Genomic DNA, 17,693 nt, shown 5'->3' with positions numbered 1-17,693 from the left:
GACTTTCTCGCAAGCAAGATGAAAGAAAATGCTGGTGCAGCGGGGAGGAGGGGGTCCCTCTTGTCAGAGAAGTCTAGGGAAACCTCTATGGCGATGGCTTTTAAAGTGAGGCCTCTGACCTGGGCAACATGGCGAAGCCTCATCTCCATAAAAAATGCAAAGATTGGCTGGGCGCAGCTGGGCGTGGTGGCCCATGCCTGTAATCCCAGCACTTGGGGAGGCTGAGGCAGGTGGATCACCTGAGGTCAGGAGTTCGAGACCAGCCTGTCCAACATGGTGAAACCCCATCTCTACTAAAAGTACAAAAAAATTAGCTGAGCATGGTGGCAGGTGCCTGTAATCCCAGCTACTCTGGAGGCTGAGGTAGGAGAATCGCTTGAACCCGAGAGGCAGAGGTTGCAATGAGCCGAGGTCGCACCACTGCACTCCAGCCTGGACAACAAGAGTGAGACTCCATCTCAAAAAAAAAAAGTTGGCTGGGTGCGTGGCTCGGGCCTGGAATCTTAGCACTTTGGGAGGCCGAGGTGGGCGGATCATATGAGGTCAAGAGTTTAAGACCAGCCTGGTCAACATGGTAAAACCCCGTCTCTACTAAAAATACAAAAATTAGCCAGGCATGGTGGCATATACCTGTAGTCCCAGCTCCTTGGGACCCTGAGGCAGGAGGATCGCTTGAACCCAGGAGGGGAAGGTTGCAATGAGCCGAGATCGCACCACTGCACTCAAGCCTGGCCAACAGCGCAAGACTCTGTCTCAAAATAAATAAATAAATAAAATAGAATAAAATGAGAACTGAGGTCTGGTCAGGAGCCAGCTAGATGCCATTTACAGTATCGGCGAAGGGCTCATGGTGAGAAGCACTTGGGGTCATGGAGGAATTGAAGGAAGGTCCTTTGTAACCCGGGTTTAGGGAGTGAGGCAGAGATGGGGTTGGTGAGGTCGGCTGGGCCTCCCAGACCATGTTTTTGTTTTTGTTTTTTCTCAAATACCAGCAGTAACCACTGCAAAATTTTAAGTCTCGGCCAGAACGTCTTAATACATTATCTCTGTTTCTTGTTCCGAACAGGTAAGATGATAGAAGACTACTGGGGGGTATCCAAAAAGATTCTTGGGGATCTGAAATTCTTGGAGAGTCTGAAGACGTATGACAAAGACAACATCCCCCCACTGACCATGAAGCGGATCCGGGAAAGGTTTATCAATCACCCGGAATTCCAGCCGACTGTCATTAAAAATGTGTCTTCAGCCTGTGAGGGTCTGTGCAAGTGGGTGAGGGCCATGGAGGTGTACGATCGCGTGGCCAAGGTGGTGGCTCCCAAACGGGAGCGACTGAGGGAGGCGGAGGGGAAGCTGGATGCACAGATGCAGAAGCTGAATCAGAAACGAGCAGAGCTGAAGCTGGTGGTAGACCGGCTCCAGGCCCTGAATGATGACTTTGGAAAGATGAACACCAAGAAAAAGGACTTGGAGGAAAACATTGAACTCTGCTCCCAAAAGCTGGTCAGGGCAGAGAAACTGATCAGTGGTCTTGGGGGAGAGAAGGACAGATGGACCGAAGCTGCCCAGCACCTGGGTATCCGCTATACTAATCTGACAGGTGATGTGTTGCTGTCCTCAGGAACCGTGGCTTACCTGGGCGCTTTTACAGTGGATTATCGGATCCAGTGCCAAAATCAGTGGTTGGCTGAATGTAAGGACAAGGTCATCCCCGGCTCTAGTGACTTCAGTCTCAGCCACACGTTAGGGGATCCCATAAAAATCCGTGCCTGGCAGATTGCTGGGCTTCCCGTTGACTCCTTCTCCATCGACAACGGCATCATTGTGTCCAATTCCAGACGCTGGGCCTTAATGATTGACCCTCAGGGGCAGGCCAATAAATGGATTAAGAACATGGAGAAGGTGAATAAACTGGCTGTCATCAAGTTCTCTGATAGCAACTACATGAGGATGCTGGAAAACGCGCTGCAGTTAGGCACCCCTGTCTTGATTGAAAACATTGGTGAAGAGCTGGATGCTTCTATCGAACCTATCTTGCTCAAGGCAACATTCAAACAGCAAGGAGTTGAGTACATGAGGCTGGGTGAAAACATCATCGAATATTCCAGGGATTTTAAGTTATACATCACAACCCGTTTGAGGAATCCACATTACCTCCCAGAAGTTGCTGTGAAAGTCTGTCTCCTCAACTTCATGATCACCCCCTTGGGTCTCCAAGATCAACTCCTTGGCATCGTGGCTGCGAAGGAGAAGCCAGAGCTGGAAGAGAAAAAGAACCAGTTGATTGTGGAAAGCGCAGAGAACAAGAAGCATCTTAAGGAAATTGAAGATAAGATCTTAGAGGTTCTCTCCATGTCCAAGGGTAACATCCTGGAGGATGAAACCGCCATCAAAGTTCTGTCCTCCTCCAAAGTGCTATCTGAAGAGATCTCGGAGAAACAGAAAGTTGCTTCCATGACAGAAACGCAGATTGACGAGACTCGGATGGGCTATAAGCCAGTGGCTGTGCATTCCGCCACCATCTTCTTTTGTATCTCGGACCTGGCCAACATCGAGCCTATGTACCAGTACTCCCTGACTTGGTTCATACATCTCTACATGCATTCCCTGGCCCATAGCACGAAGAGCGAAGAACTGAATCTGCGCATCGAGTACATCATTGACCATTTCACCCTCAGTATCTACAACAACGTGTGCCGTTCTCTGTTTGAGAAGGACAAGCTACTCTTCTCTCTCCTCCTGACCATCGGCATCATGAAACAGAAGAAGGAAATTACGGAGGAGGTGTGGTACTTCCTTCTCACTGGAGGCGTCGCACTGGATAACCCCTACCCCAACCCAGCTCCCCACTGGCTGTCTGAGAAGGCGTGGGCGGAGATTGTCCGTGCATCTGCTTTACCCAAATTGCACGGCCTGATGGACCATTTGGAAGAGAATCTGGATGAATGGAAGCTGATCTATGACTCAGCCTGGCCCCACGAGGAGCAACTCCCTGGATCTTGGAAGTTCTGTCAAGGATTGGAGAAGATGGTGATCCTCCGATGTTTGCGGCCTGACAAAATAGTGCCAGCGGTCCGGGAGTTCATTGCTGAACACATGGGAAAGCTGTACATCGAAGCCCCTACCTTCGATCTCCAGGGATCCTACAATGATTCCAGCTGCTGTGCGCCTTTGATTTTTGTGTTGTCTCCAAGTGCAGACCCAATGGCAGGTAAGAACAGAGTGTTGTGGAAGAGACGTGGAAAGCCCAGAATGTGTGGGTGGATATCAGCAGCCCGTCTCTTACCGCAGGGATCTCAAGTTCAGATGACTTTGAAGGCCAAGTGGTTCATAGGCTGAGGTGGAGCCATGGGACTCTTATTTTTCCACCTAAAGAGCTCAGCTGCTACTCGGCACCCACAAATTGGGCCATTTGGGAATGTAAGCCCAGAATTGCTAGATCATCTGATTTTTCAAGAGAAACCAGAAATGCAGAAATTTCCCACTGTTGTATCTTGATAATTCATTCAAAGTCTTTTCCTTAAAAACCTTGTGAGGGTTCAGGAGAGGTGGCTTATGCCTGTAATCCCAGCACTTTGGGAGAATGAGTTGGGAGGATTGCTTGAGCCCAGGAGTTTGAGACCAGCCTGGGCAATATAGTGAGACCTCCATTGCTATAAAACATTAAAAAATTAGCTGGAAATGGTGGCACATGCCTGTAGTTCCAGCTACTTGGGAGGCTGAGGTAGGAGGATCCCTTCAGCCTGGGGAGGTCAAGGCCTCAATGAGCTATGATCACACCACTGTACTCCAGTCTAGGGGACACACCCTGCCCCCTCCCAAAGAAAAAAAGAACAAAATAGAAGCTTGGTGAGATTCAGCTCGGATGATTCCACAGGAAACTTCACATTGTGTTCCTTCTAGTGCCGCACATCACGAGATCCATACCGTCTGGCTGTCTTTTCTGATAAAGACAGATTGGGGACTCAGGCATTGTCAGCGTGAGCTGGCTGCCCGTCCCCCCGCGCCCTCCCTTATAAAGTTTCCCACCAGATTGTCACCTAACGTGACAGTTCTCAATCTTGGCTGCACATTGGAATCACTTGGGGAGTTTAAGGAAGCATCTCAATGCATAGGCTACAGCCTTGGCCAATTAAATTAAAATCTTTGGGATGTTTTATGAATTGTGTTTTATGAAGCCTTTCCAGTCATTCCAATGTGCAACCAGTGTTGGGAACCACTGACTTTAATAGTTTTAGTGGCCTATGACAATCATTACCGAGATCCATTATTTCACTAGCTGGTGCACAATGATTATTATTATTGTTTTATTTTTTATTATTTTATTTTATTTATTTATTTATTTATTTTGAGACGGAGTCTTGCTCTGTCACCCAGGCTGTAGTGCAGTGGTGTGATATTGGTTCACTGCAACCTCCGCCTCTTGGGTTCAAGCAATTCTCGTGTAGCTGGGATTACAGGCACGTGCCACTACGTCCAGCTAATTTTTGTGTTTTTAGTAGAGATGGGGTTTCACCATGCTGGCCAGGCTGGTCTTGAACTCCTGACCTCAAGTGATCCACCCACCTTGGCCTCCCAAAGTGCTAGGATTACTGGCGTGAGCTATTCGGGAGGCAGAGGCAGGAGAATCGCTTGAATCTGGGAGGTGGAGGTTGTGGTGAACCAAGATTGCGCCATTGCACTCCAGCCTGGGCAACAAGAGCGAAACTCCATCTCAAAAAACAAACAAACAAACAGCAATTTATTTTCTTACAAGTCTCAAAGAAAGAAGTTTGAAATCAAGCTTTTGGCAGGGATGGTTTCTTTTGAGGCCTCTCTGCTTGGCTTGCTGATGGTCTTCTTCTCCCTATGTCTGCACAGGGCCTTCTCTCTGTGTCTGTCCTCATCTCCTCTTCTCATAAGGATATCAGTCATATTGGATTAAGGCCCACTCTAATGAACTCATTTTAACTTTGCCTCTGCAAAGACCCTATCTCCAGCTACTGAACAGTTACATTCTGAGGTACTCGGAATTAGGACTTCAACGTGTGAATTTTGCTAGGGACACGATGCAGCTCGTAACAGAGACCATATGTAATCCTTAGAATATTAACCCTGATTTTTTTTTATGTGCTGCCTGCCCCTCATAGTGATGTACTTCCTCGTGTATTTTTTTTTATTGTGAGTTCACCATCAGCAGATATGTATTGTTTTGCAGGAGTCTCATATACTTTGGGTTTTGGGGGTGTCCCTACAGAACAACTTTGCCTGTGCAAACAGTGGTACCCCAGGGGGCGAGGTGGGGGTCGCCATTCTGAATCAAATTTTATGGGAAATTTCTCAGCTTAGGAATCCCACACCAGAGAGTACCGTGAACTCACACTCCTCAAATTCATGTGGCATAAACAGTGTTTTGATTTTTCACTGGAGAGTTGTTTGTTTTTTTCATCCAGGCTCCAGACCAGTTATGAGCTTCCATGTCTTTTCCCTGGGTCAGTAGTCAAATGGCCTTCTTTTTGTTTGTTTGTTTTTTGAGATGGAGTGTCACTGTGTAACCCAGGCTGGAGTGCAGTGGCACGATCTCAGCTCACTGCAACCTCCGCCTCTCCCTGGGTTCAAGCAATTTTCCTGCTTCAGCTTCCCAGGTAGCTCAGACTACAGGCGTGCGCCACCAAACCCAGCTAATATTTGTATTTTTAGTAGAGATGGGGTTTCACCATGTTGGCCATGCTTGTCTCGAATTCCTAACCTCAAGTGATCCTGTCATCTCGGCCTCCCAAAGTGCTGGGATTACAGGTGTGAGCCACCGCATCTGGCCAAATGTCTGGTCTTCATAACATGAAGGTATGGCACTTTGAGAATCCTAACTTTATACAAGTGTCTCAGTTCCAGCTCCCCACCTCTTATGAGTGCAAAGCTGTATCTCCCAAGGGCATTAAAACTTTAACATCTAGAGTAATGAAATAAAGTGTGGTATTTTCCAATGGTGATATACTATGTATCCATGAAAGCAAAAAGCCTTAATACATGTACTAATGTGGAAGAGACCTATAAGATACGTACATTGTTAAGTGGGAAAAAATGCAGTATTCTACAATTCATATAAATTTAATCATATATATGCATTTATTTAAATACATAAAATAGTTCTGGAAGGATTCACAAATCTAGTAACACTGGCTACCACTGGGAAGAGAGAAGTGAGAGACTTACTTATTTCACTTTACAAATGCTTATATTTCTCGTTAAAATAAATTTGCAAACATCAGTTTCCTAGTTATTTGATTATGTGCTCACCTCTTTATTTTTGAGTTCCTCATTTTTGGCACCTGGGAATATTCCCTTTCTTTCAAACCTTGATTTTTTTTTTCTTTTCAGTTCAGATAATTCCTTTTTTATCAAGAATGTCTATGTGTTTAAAGCAAAAGAGAAGTTGATTGTAGCTTCATCTGCCATCTGACCTGATGTCTTGAACTTCCCCAGAGAGATGTTTATTTTGTAATTAACAGAAGCCAATGAGTTTTTTTCTGAGTCCAAAATTTTAATGTGAACCCCACCTTTTGTGTTGGTATTGGCGTGTGTGTGTGTGTGTGTGTGTGTGTGTGTGTGTGTGTGTGTGTGTGTGTGTTTAAATAGAGACAGAGTCTTACTGTGTTGCCCAGGCTGGTCTCCAACTCCTGAGCTCAAGTGATCCTCCCACCTCGGCCTCCCAAAATGTTGGGATTACAGGTGTGAGCCACCACACCGAGCCATGTTTATTGTTGATGTGGCTGTTCTGCTACTGTTAGCTAGCCTATCATCTTTCAAAAGCCTCCTTTCTTTCTGGTCTCAGGCCTGCTGAAGTTTGCTGACGATCTCGGTATGGGAGGTACCAGAACACAGACCATCTCCCTTGGCCAAGGCCAAGGCCCTATTGCTGCCAAAATGATCAACAATGCCATCAAAGACGGGACCTGGGTGGTCTTACAGAACTGCCATCTGGCTACAAGCTGGATGCCTACACTGGAGAAGATTTGTGAGGAGGTGATTGTTCCTGAGAGCACCAATGCCAGATTCAGGTGAGATGCTGTCCCACCACTGCCTTCTCTGGGACCCAACCTCCAGACATCAGGCTGGTGGCTGGGAAGATGATCAAGACACAGTCCTGCCCCTTAGAAACTCTCAGTCTAGGCCGGGCAGGGTGGCTCATGCCTGTAATCCCAGCACTTTAGGAAGCTGAGGCGGGTGGATCCCTGAGGTCAGGAGTTCGAGACTAGCCTGGCCAACATGGCAAAACGCTGTCTCTACTAAAAATACAAAAATTAGCAGGGCGTAGTGGTGTACACCTGTAATCTCAGCTACTCGTGAGGCTGAGGTGGGAGAATTGCTTGAACCCAGGAGGCAGAGGTTGTAGTGAGCAGAGATCATATCACTGCACTCCAGCCTGGACGACAGATTGAGACTTCCTCTCAAAAAAAGAAAAAAAAAAAAGAAAGAAGCTCTTCAGTCTAGCAGAAGGCAGCCCATAGATGAATAATGTTGATACCATATCATATCTGATTTACTCACTATTTGAAGAAGAGCCATGGAATATAGAAAAGGGATGGGAAGGTTGGGGAAGTCCTGGAGGCCTGACAATGGCCCGGGATTTTGAAAAATGAATAGGAGTTTGCCAGGAAGGATATTCTAGGCAGAAGAGACAGCATTTGGAAAAGCAGAGAGGCATTAAGGAAATACTGAGAAGTTATCTTACAACTCTGGTATATGCCATGAGAAGTTGTTGGAGAAGGTAATAGGAAATGTAGCTGGAAAGGTAGATTCAATGTGAGCAAGTCTGATTTTTTAGAATTATTATTTGTCTAAAAAAAATCCTGTCCAGGCATGGTGGCTCACGCCTGTAATATCAGCATTTTGAGAGGCTGAAATAGGTGGATTGCTGGAACCCAGGAGTTCAAGGTCAGCTTGGGCAACATGGCAAAACCCCGTCTCTACTAAAAATACAAAAAATAAGCACATTTTTTATTTTGTGTTACGGCGCACGTTTGTAGTCCCAGCAACTTGGGAGGCTGAACTGGGAGAATCACCTGAGCCTGAGAAGTCGAGGCTGCAGTGAGCTGTGATCACACCACTGCGCTCCAGCCTGGGCCACAGAGAGAGACCCTGTTTAAAATATATAAAAAAAAAAAATTCTACCATTTTCCAGGTATCATTTGCCCTGCCTCCTGCCACCTGCCTACCTCTAGCCTACATTTCTGGGGTTCTTTGGAATTTTAATCAACATTGGAAACAGCTATTTGTTTTTTGTTAAAGCCCAGCAAAGCTAAGCCTCCGTTTTTGCATTCATAGAATAATAAGATGAACCAAACAGACTTTAAAGTCCATTTTAACTCAAATGTTCAGGTATTCTCTTTTTTTGTTGTTTTTTTTTTTTTTTTTTTTGAGACAGAGTTTCGCTCTTGTTGCCCAGGCTGGAGCGCAGTGGCGCGATCTCCACTCATGGCGACCTCCGCCTCCTGGGTTCAAGCGATTCTCCTGCCTCAGCCTCCTGAGTAGATGGGACTACAGGCATGTGCCACCACACATGGCTAATTTTGTATTTTTAGTAGAGATGGGGTTTCTCCATGTTGGTTAGGCTGGTCTTGAACTCCCAATCTCAGATGATCCGCCCACCTCAGCCTCCCAAAGTACTGGAATTACAGGCGTGAGCCACCACACCTGGACCAGGGATTCTCTTATACCAGGCCAGAGAGCAGCAACCTAAGGCCCAATGGCCAAATGCACCCTGCTGCCAGTTGTTTTTGTATAGCTTGCAAGCTAACTAAACAGTGTGGAAAAAAACCTAAAGAATCATATTTCATAATACATGAAACTTCTATGAAATTCAAATTTTAGTGTCCATAAAGTTTTATTGAAAAACATCCATGCTTATTCATATATTGTCTATAGCTACTTCTGTATGACAGGTAGTTGCAGCAGACATCATATGGGCCCACAAAGTCTAAAATACTTACTATTTGGTCCTTTACAGAAAAAATGTGTCAACCCCTGCTCTGTCCAATAAAGCTGGCTGGTTATTTTCATCTTAGTTGTCTGCCGGAAAAGAGGGAAAGTGTTTGGTGCTTATTTACAAAGTCAGATTAGCCACAGTTGATTTGTCTTCATATAAAACTTCCAAAAGAGAGAGAGTTTAAGAGAAGTCCATTAGTTTCAAGAATGCTGTTTGACAACAAGCGAGGTGGCTCACAGCTATAATCCCAGCACTTTGGGAGGCCGAGGCAGGTGGATCACATGAGGCCAGGAATTCAAGACCAGCCTGGCAACATGGTGAAACCCCGTCTCTACTAAAAATACAAAAATTAGCCAGGTGTGGTGTGCATGTCTGTAATCCCAGCTACTTGGGAGGCTGAAGCACAAGAATCCCTTGAACCTAGGAGGTAGAAGTTGCAGTGAACTGAGATTGCACCACTGCACTCCAGCCTGGGCGACAGAGTGAGACTCCATCTCAAAAAAAAAAAAAAAAAAAAAAACGTTATCAACTACTTCAAAAATATGTCACAGCATTGTATGGGTTCAAATGACATGAGCCAAAAACATCACCCATCTGCAGACTGAAGTCAGGCCTTAGGCCCCCAGTTTACTCTTCTACCCCTCCCAGCCCTGTGCCTGGACCACAGCCTAAAGTCTGACTAGATCACCAGCTCTCCCTCCTGCACAGGGAGGCTCAGCCTGTGTCCTGTGTCTCTAACGACCTTTCAACCCCAAACCTACCTGTTACAAATCTCTCTAATGTCTAGTAAACCAATGAAAACCAAGAGGCCATGATGTATATGTAATTTGACCTTGGGTAGGAAAAACAAATTAATAAAAGTCTGGGAGCTTAGCATGGTTGTGTGCATCTGTAGTCCCAGCTACTCAGGAGGCTGAGGTGGGAGGATCACTTGAGCTCAGGAGCCTGAAACCAGCCTGGGCAATAGAGCAAGATATCTTTAAAAATAAAATTAGATTAAAAAAGAAGAAGAAGAAGAACTGGCCAGGAGCAGCAGTGTTTCATGCCTGTAATCCCAGCATTTTGGGAGGCTGAGTCAGGTGGCTCACATAAGGCCAGGAGTTCGAGACCAGCCTGGCCAACTTTTTGAAACCCATCTCTACTAAAAATACAAAAACTAGCTAGGCGGGGTGGTGTGTGTCTGTGATCCCAGCTACTAGGGAGGCTGAGGCAGGAGAATCACTTGAACCTGGGAGGTGGAGGTTGCAGTGAGCCGAGATGCACCACTGCACTGCAGCCTAGGTGACAGAGTGAGACCCTGTCTCAAAAAAATAAAAATAAAAATAAAATAAAAATAAAAATTTTTAAAAAGAGCCTCAGATGCAGTGTGCCAAGATGTTAACCTATAGGTGGTAAAATTATCAATTCTGGTTTCTTCTAAACACTTTTACATATGTTCCCGTTTTTTTGTGGGCATAGATAAACTTGCATTTTAAAAAAGAATTTCTCCCTATTTTTCAAGGCCCGTTTCAAATGCCATTTCCTATATGACAGGCATCCACAAACTTTTTCTGTAAAGGGCCAGTAGTAAATATTTTAGGATTTGTGGCCATATTGTCTCTGTTGCAACTATTCAACTCTCGTTGTAGAGAGAAAGCAGCCTTAGGGCCAGGCACAGGGACTCACACCTGTAATCCCGGCACTTTGGGATGGTGAGGTGGGAGGATCACTTGAGTCCTGGAGTTCGAGACAAGCCTGGGCAACACAGAGGGACTCCATCTCTACATTAAAAAAAAAAAAAATGTAGGAGCTTTGGAGTCAGAGAATCCTGAGTTCGTTCACATCTTGGTTCAACTACTGCCAAGCGATGTGTCCTTGAAAAACCCACCTGACCTTGCCATGCCTCCGTTTCCTCACTGGTAAAAGGTGTACTGAATCCTTCCTCATCAGGTGACTGTGAGGCTTAAGGGAAATAGAAGGACGTATGTTAAATGCTTAGCATGGCTTTGGCTCTGGTAGTATTTAATAAATCATAGCTATTATTTTTTGTTTTTTTTTTTTTTAATTTATAAATAAAACAATGTTTTTAGTAGAGATGGGGTTTTACCATGTTACCTAGGCTGGTCTGTTTCGTTACTGTTACTGTTTTGTTTTTGTTATTGTTTTTCACTATAACTTACTGTATTGCTCTAAAAGGTTGGGTCCGTTGTTCTTCCAGACTCTGGCTAACCAGCTATCCATCAGAGAAGTTTCCGGTCAGCATTCTCCAGAATGGAATCAAAATGACCAATGAGCCCCCTAAAGGACTCCGGGCCAACCTTTTGCGCTCCTACCTCAATGACCCCATCTCTGATCCTGTGTTCTTCCAAAGCTGTGTGAAGGCGGTGATGTGGCAAAAGATGTTATTTGGCCTTTGTTTCTTCCACGCCATTGTTCAAGAGAGGAGAAACTTCGGCCCCCTAGGTAAGCGATGACAGTGCACCTGGGTGGCCTGGGGAAAAGGCTACCAGGCACATATAAATGTGTTTCCAGGTGCATGTTTAAGCTTGCGCTCAGATAGGGTTGCCAGTAAAATACAGTATAAGTATTTTCCAGGCAATATTTGGAACATACTTATACTAAATGATTTATTATTTAAGATTAAACTCTCACTGTATTTTTATTTGCTAAATCTGACAATCTGGCTGGGCGTGATGGCTTGTGCCTTTAATCCCAGCACTTAGGGAGGCCAAGGCAGGCAGAACCCTTGAGGCCAGGAGTTTGAGACCAGCCTGGGTAACATGGTAAAACCCCATGGTAAAAACACAAAAATTAGCCGGGTGTGGTGGTGCCCGCCTATAATCCCCTATGTGGGAAGCTGAGGCATGAGAATTGCTTCAACCAGGAGGTGGAGTTTGTCGTGAGCCCGTATCACACCACCGCACTCCGGCCTGGGTGACGGAGTGAGACCCTGTCTCAACAACAACAACAACAAATTCCTTTGTATGAATATATAACATTTTGCTTACATATTAATCTACCTATAGACTTTTTTTTTTTTTTTTGAGACAGGGTCTCGCTCTGTCACCCAGGCTGGAGTGTGGTGGTGTGATCTTGGCTCATTGCAGCCTCCACCTCTCAGGTTCAAGCGATCCTCCCACTTCAGCCTCCCGAGTAGCTGGAACTACAAGCATGCCACCACACCCGGCTAATTTTTGTATTTTTAGTAGAGATGGGGTTTCACAGTGTTGGCCAGGCTGGTCTAGAACTCCTGAATATTAATCAACCTTAAAGAGGAAGAACATTCTGACATACACTACAACGTGGATGAACCTGAGGACATTATGCTAAGTGAAATCAACCAGTCATGCCAGGCACAGTGGCTCAAGCCTGTAATCCCAGTGCTTTGGGAGGCTGAGGTGGGAGGATCACTTGAGGCGAGAAGGTGGAGGCTGCAGTGAGCCAAGATTATGCCACTGCACTCCAAACTGGATGACAAAGTGAGACACTGTCTCAAAAAAAAAAAAAATTAGAATAAATAAATTAGCCTGACATGGTAGCACATTCCTGTAGTCCCAGCTACTTGGGAGGCTGAGGTGGGAGGATCACTTGAACCTGGGAGTTCGAGGCTACAGTGAACGGAGATCATACCACTCCAGACTGGGCAACAGAACGAGATCCTGCCTCTAAAAAAAAAAAAAAAGGCCATGCAACCATGCAACCGTTTGGCTTGCAACTAACTAACTGCCAGTCATGCTTCATTTGCTGGCACATGAATTTTATTATTTTGTTATACTTCTAATTTGAAAGCGAGTGTTTGGGAGGAAATTAAACTTCTCTATTGAGCCTGGGCGCGGTGGTTCACGCCTGTAATCCCAGCACCTTGGAAGGCTGAGACAGGCGGATCACTTGAGGTCAGGAGTTCAAGACCAACTTGGCCAACATGGCGAATCCCTGTCTCTACTAAAAATACATAAAGTAGCTGGGCATGGTGGCACGTGCCTGTAATCCCAGCCACTCAGGAGGCTAAGATAGGAGAATCTCTTGAACCCAGGAGGCGGAGGTTGCAGTGAGCTGATCACAACACTGCATTCCAGCTTGGGGGACAGAGGGAGACTCTGTCTCAAAACAAACAAACAAACAAACAAGCAAAAGCAAAAAAACAAACAAAATCTTCTCTATTGAGCACAGGCTTCCCCATACTCTTTCTTGTAGCCTGCACCATGCCTGGTTTACACATGTATGTCACTTGTTCAACCCCCAATGGGCATTTATCATTACACCCTTGGAAATATGAGTGGTCATTTCTTTAAGGATGGCCATTCAGTTTTCCCATGAGCTCGAGGAGGGGAATTCTTAGAACCAACGTGGCTCTGTTGCCCAGTCGTAGCTCCTGCTGTCTAGCCATGCCGCAGTGTTATTTTTGGAGCTCCATGCATTACCGCCGTATTCCTGCCAGGCTGAATAATTCTCATTCCACAAATCCCAGGACATTAACATCTTCCTTAACAAATGGGGAGGTACGTAAGGAAATTGATTTTAGAATGGATGTTTTCTCAGGCAGAATGGCTCCCACGTTGGCGGTAAATGTCCAGGCTAATAGTTGGCCCCGGTGCTTGATATTCATGGGCCTGAAAGAAGCTTTTGATCCATAATGATGCTTAACTTCCTCGGCTTGGTCTTTGAGTAGAAATTAAGAGCTCTCAGCACTGAAGCCTCTCTCTGCTCTCCCACACACAGGGTGGAATATTCCCTATGAATTCAATGAATCTGACCTGAGGATTAGTATGTGGCAGATCCAGATGTTTCTCAATGACTACAAGGAGGTGCCCTTTGATGCTCTGACCTACCTGACAGGTATTTATAGGAGGGGTTTTTCCACTGTAAACCTCCAGTATCATGTTCCAGCCTCCTGCTGTTCTGCTCCCATTTCCATTCACTTATTTACTCCCTCCCTCCCTCCCTCACCATAAACATCGAGCTCTTACTAATGCTGGTCATCATGCTAGATATTGTAAGGAAACAAACACAAAATTAAGATAGAATCTTTACCCTTGAGTGACTCATAGTTTCCAAAAGATGAAAAATATTTTAAAAACTGATACAGGCCGGCGGGGCATAGTGGCTCATGCCTGTAATCTTAGCACGTTGGAAGGCCACAGCAGGTGGATCACCTGAGGTCAGGAGTTTGAGCCCAGCCTGACCAACATATAGAAACCCTGTGTCTATTAAAAATTAAAAAATTAGTCGGGCATGGTGGTGCGTGCCTGTAGTCCTACTATTCCTTGGGAGGCTGAGACAGGAGAATTGCTTGAAGTGGTGAGGCCGAGGTTGCAGTGAACTGAAATTGCGCCACTGCACTCTAGCCTGGGTGACAGAGAGAGACTCCATCTCAAAAATAATAATAATAATAAATACAGGCCAGGAGCAGTGGAACATGCCTGTAATCCCAGCACTTTGAGAGACTGAGGTGGAGGGATTGCTTGAGGCCAGGAGTTTAAGACTAGCTGGGGGAAAATTCCATCTCTACAAAAAATGCCAAAATTAATCAGGCTTGGTGGTACATGCGTGTAGTCCCAGCTACTCAGGGGGCTAAGTTGGGAGGATTGCTTGAGCCCAGAATGTGGAGGTGCAGTGAGCTCTGATCGTGCCACCTCACTCCAGCCTGGGTGACAGAGTGAGATCCTGTCTCAAAAAAAAAAAAAAAAAAAAAAAAAAAGATAACATAGTAATAAGTTCAACAGGAGAAACATTTATAAAGTAGAAGGGCAGCATAATGATTAAATCTTGGGGTAGGCGGAGGAGATGATCATGGCAAACTTCTTGAAGGCGTAAGAGATGGGTTTTCGGGGTGAGTAGGAATTTTATGAGTGGAAAAGAAGGAACTGGGTGGGACATAGAGGAAGGAGAACATTCGCAGCAGAGTGACCCTGTTTTGTATTAAAACAATCAATCGGCAACCTTTTATTAGTCCACGATATGTACATCATATGGAAGAATGTAAATGTATAAAACTCGATCACAGGCTCTGTGCGGTGGGTCACGTCTGTAATCCCAGCACTTTTGGAGGCCAAGGTGGGAAGATTGCTTGAGCCCAGGAGTCTGAGACCAGTCTAGGCAACATCTCCACAAAAAGATAAAATAAAAATGAGCTGGGTATGGTGTTGTGCACGTGTAGCCCCAGTTATCAGGAGGCTGAGGCAGGAGGATCACATGAGCACAGGAGGTCAAGGCCGTAGTGAGCTATGATCACACCACTGCACTCCAGCCTGGGTGACAGAGCAAGAGCCCATCTCTTAAAAAACATACACACACACAACCAAAAAAACGTGACCGCTAACTTCAAGGAACATGCCGCACAGTCCCAGAGAGAGGAATAAAAATAGACATGTGCTAAATGAACGGAAGATCATGGCTGAAGGTCAAAATGCAGCTTAATTAAAAAACTGGGGCATCAAGATCACACACAATTTCCTCTTCAGCTCCATATGTTAAGGAGTTTGTTAGAATCCCTTCCCCAGGCATGCGGCAGGCATTCTATACCTGTGATTAATGCATTGAGTCTTCACGTTAATGTTATGAGCTCCATGTTAATAACCCCATTTTACAGCTGGGAAGACAGAGGCTTAAAGGAGTGGTTCTCAACCGTGGGTGATTTCGGCCCCCAGTGGCTGTCTGGCAATGTCTGGAGATGCTTTTGGTTGTCATAGCGTGTGCTACTGGCAGTTATAGTAGTGGAGGCTAGGGATGCTTCTGAACAGTCTATGATGTACAAGGTGGTCCCCATAACACAAAACTATCCGATCCAACATGTTAAGAGTGCCAACGTTGACAGACTGTGCTTTACAGTGATTAAGTTCCGTGCCAGAAGGTCACACTGACCTTAACTCAGTATAGTGTTCCCTAGAACAAAGCCCCAAATGACACACACAGCACACACAGAGTGGATCTCAGTTTGGTGAAAGAACATCTCCAAAGAAGTGCGCCTGGAGCTGGACACAGTGACTTGCACCTGTAGTCCCAGCTACTCAGGAGGCTGATGACGAAGGATTACTTGGACCCAGGGGTTCCAGACCAGCCTAGGCAAAACAGCAAGATCCCCGATTCTAATACTAATAATAATAATAAATAGAAGTGAGCCATATTCCCACAGTTCCAGGCCACACAGAAGCACATCCTAGGGTTCCTCTTCAGACAATAGCATGAGTGCATGATTGCCCTGGGATATGGTCTGTGTAGAGAACTGCCTGCAAGCCATAAACCAACTGCCTGCTGGTCATAAACCAGCCAGCTTGAGAGTAGTCACCTTCCAACTGTTCCAGTCAGGATAGGCTAGTTAGGCTGAGATCACTAACAATCCTCAAACCTCAAGGGTATAAAAGACATCATAGATCCATTTCTTGCCCACTCTACATTTCCAGCATGAATTGGCAAGGGTCTTTGCTCATTGTAATTCTCTATCGGGGGCACAGTTAGCAAAGGCTCCACCCACTGTTCCTGCCACCATCTCAGCATAGATATTAGTCCCCCTTTATCCATCAGGGATATGTTCCAAGAACCCTCAGTGGATGTCTGAAACTGTGGATTTTACTGCACCCCATATACACTATGTTTTATCCTATACGTACATACCTATGATAAAGTTTAATTTATAAATTAGGCACAGTGAGGGATTAACAACAACAGTAATAAAATAGAACAATTACAATATATTGTAATAAAAGTTATATGAATGTGGTCTCTCTCTCTCGAAATGTCTTTTTTTTTTTTTTTTTTTTTGAGACAGAGTCTCCCTCTGTCACCCAGAGGAAGGGTTACAGTACTCTTTCAGCTCTGCTGTCCACAAACAGCTTAAATGTTAACCGCCCAGTGGCGGGTCAGTGTGACAGCCTTTTGCACCTGCACTCATGGCACCTGAGCTCTTGTCCAGGAGGTGTCCAGAAGGAATGAGGTCACACAAATGAATTGAAGATGGTAAATGTGGGGGATTTTATTGCTGATGAAAATGGCTCTCAGTGGGAAGGGGAGCTGAAAAGGGGAAGGAGCAGGAAGGTAGTCTTCTCAGGAAGTCCAGCCATCTCCAACCAGATTCTTCTCCAAAGTTACACTGTCAAGCTGGTCCCCTGAAGTCAAGCTGCTTCTCTCTGATGTCCAGCTGCTTCTCTCTCTCTGCTGGCCGAGCCTGGGGGTTTGATGGGCATGGGTTGTGGGGGTGGGGCAGGTCATGGGTTGTTTTGGAAAAGGCAGCATTCAAGTAGGAAAACAGGGATGTAAATTCTCACTTTGGGCCGTGGTTTCAGGCCTTTCAGCTTGAGGGTGGGGCCCTTGCAGGGGACCTGCCATCTTCTGCCCAGAATTTCCCTGCTTGCTGTCCCTATCACTGTGTCCCAGCAGAGATCTTTGGCCGGAAGAATGCCATGTTTTATGTTAACCACCAAGCTTATGATGACCTTCCCTGGGCTCAACCTCTCTTTCTGTTGGTTGTTCCCAGGGGAATGTAATTATGGAGGCAGAGTGACTGACGACAAAGACCGGCGTCTCCTGCTATCACTTCTGTCCATGTTCTACTGTAAGGAAATTGAGGAGGACTATTACTCCCTCGCTCCTGGAGACACTTACTACATCCCTCCTCATGGCTCCTACCAGGTAAGGGGTGGGCAGGGAGGCCCACCTCTTACCCCCACAGGGCTCCATCATCTCTATATGGCTACAGGGCTGCAGCATAGCCAAGGAGCCCAGGGGTCACCTTGGGCTTCCTGAGTTGAATCCATAA

The 17,693-nt window shown here is 45.8% G+C and overlaps 1 protein-coding gene across 2 annotated transcripts in view; it reads left to right on the top strand.

Annotated features, from left to right (window-relative positions):
• Positions 1-17,693, top strand: part of DNAH3 (dynein axonemal heavy chain 3) — a 206,043-nt gene that overhangs the window by 172,661 nt on the left and 15,689 nt on the right. For both annotated transcript variants that reach the window (XM_023224996.2, XM_023224997.1), the window contains 5 exons: positions 1,067-3,208; positions 6,809-7,034; positions 11,160-11,404; positions 13,661-13,777; positions 17,412-17,566. In XM_023224996.2, the coding sequence (XP_023080764.1) occupies positions 1,067-3,208; positions 6,809-7,034; positions 11,160-11,404; positions 13,661-13,777; positions 17,412-17,566 (2,885 nt within the window). The remainder of the gene's footprint in view (positions 1-1,066; positions 3,209-6,808; positions 7,035-11,159; positions 11,405-13,660; positions 13,778-17,411; positions 17,567-17,693) is intronic.

This window comes from Piliocolobus tephrosceles, chromosome 17, assembly GCF_002776525.5.
Source record: "Piliocolobus tephrosceles isolate RC106 chromosome 17, ASM277652v3, whole genome shotgun sequence".
In the NCBI taxonomy this organism is placed as follows: domain Eukaryota; kingdom Metazoa; phylum Chordata; class Mammalia; order Primates; family Cercopithecidae; genus Piliocolobus; species Piliocolobus tephrosceles.
This window is presented reverse-complemented; position numbering and strand designations above follow the sequence as displayed.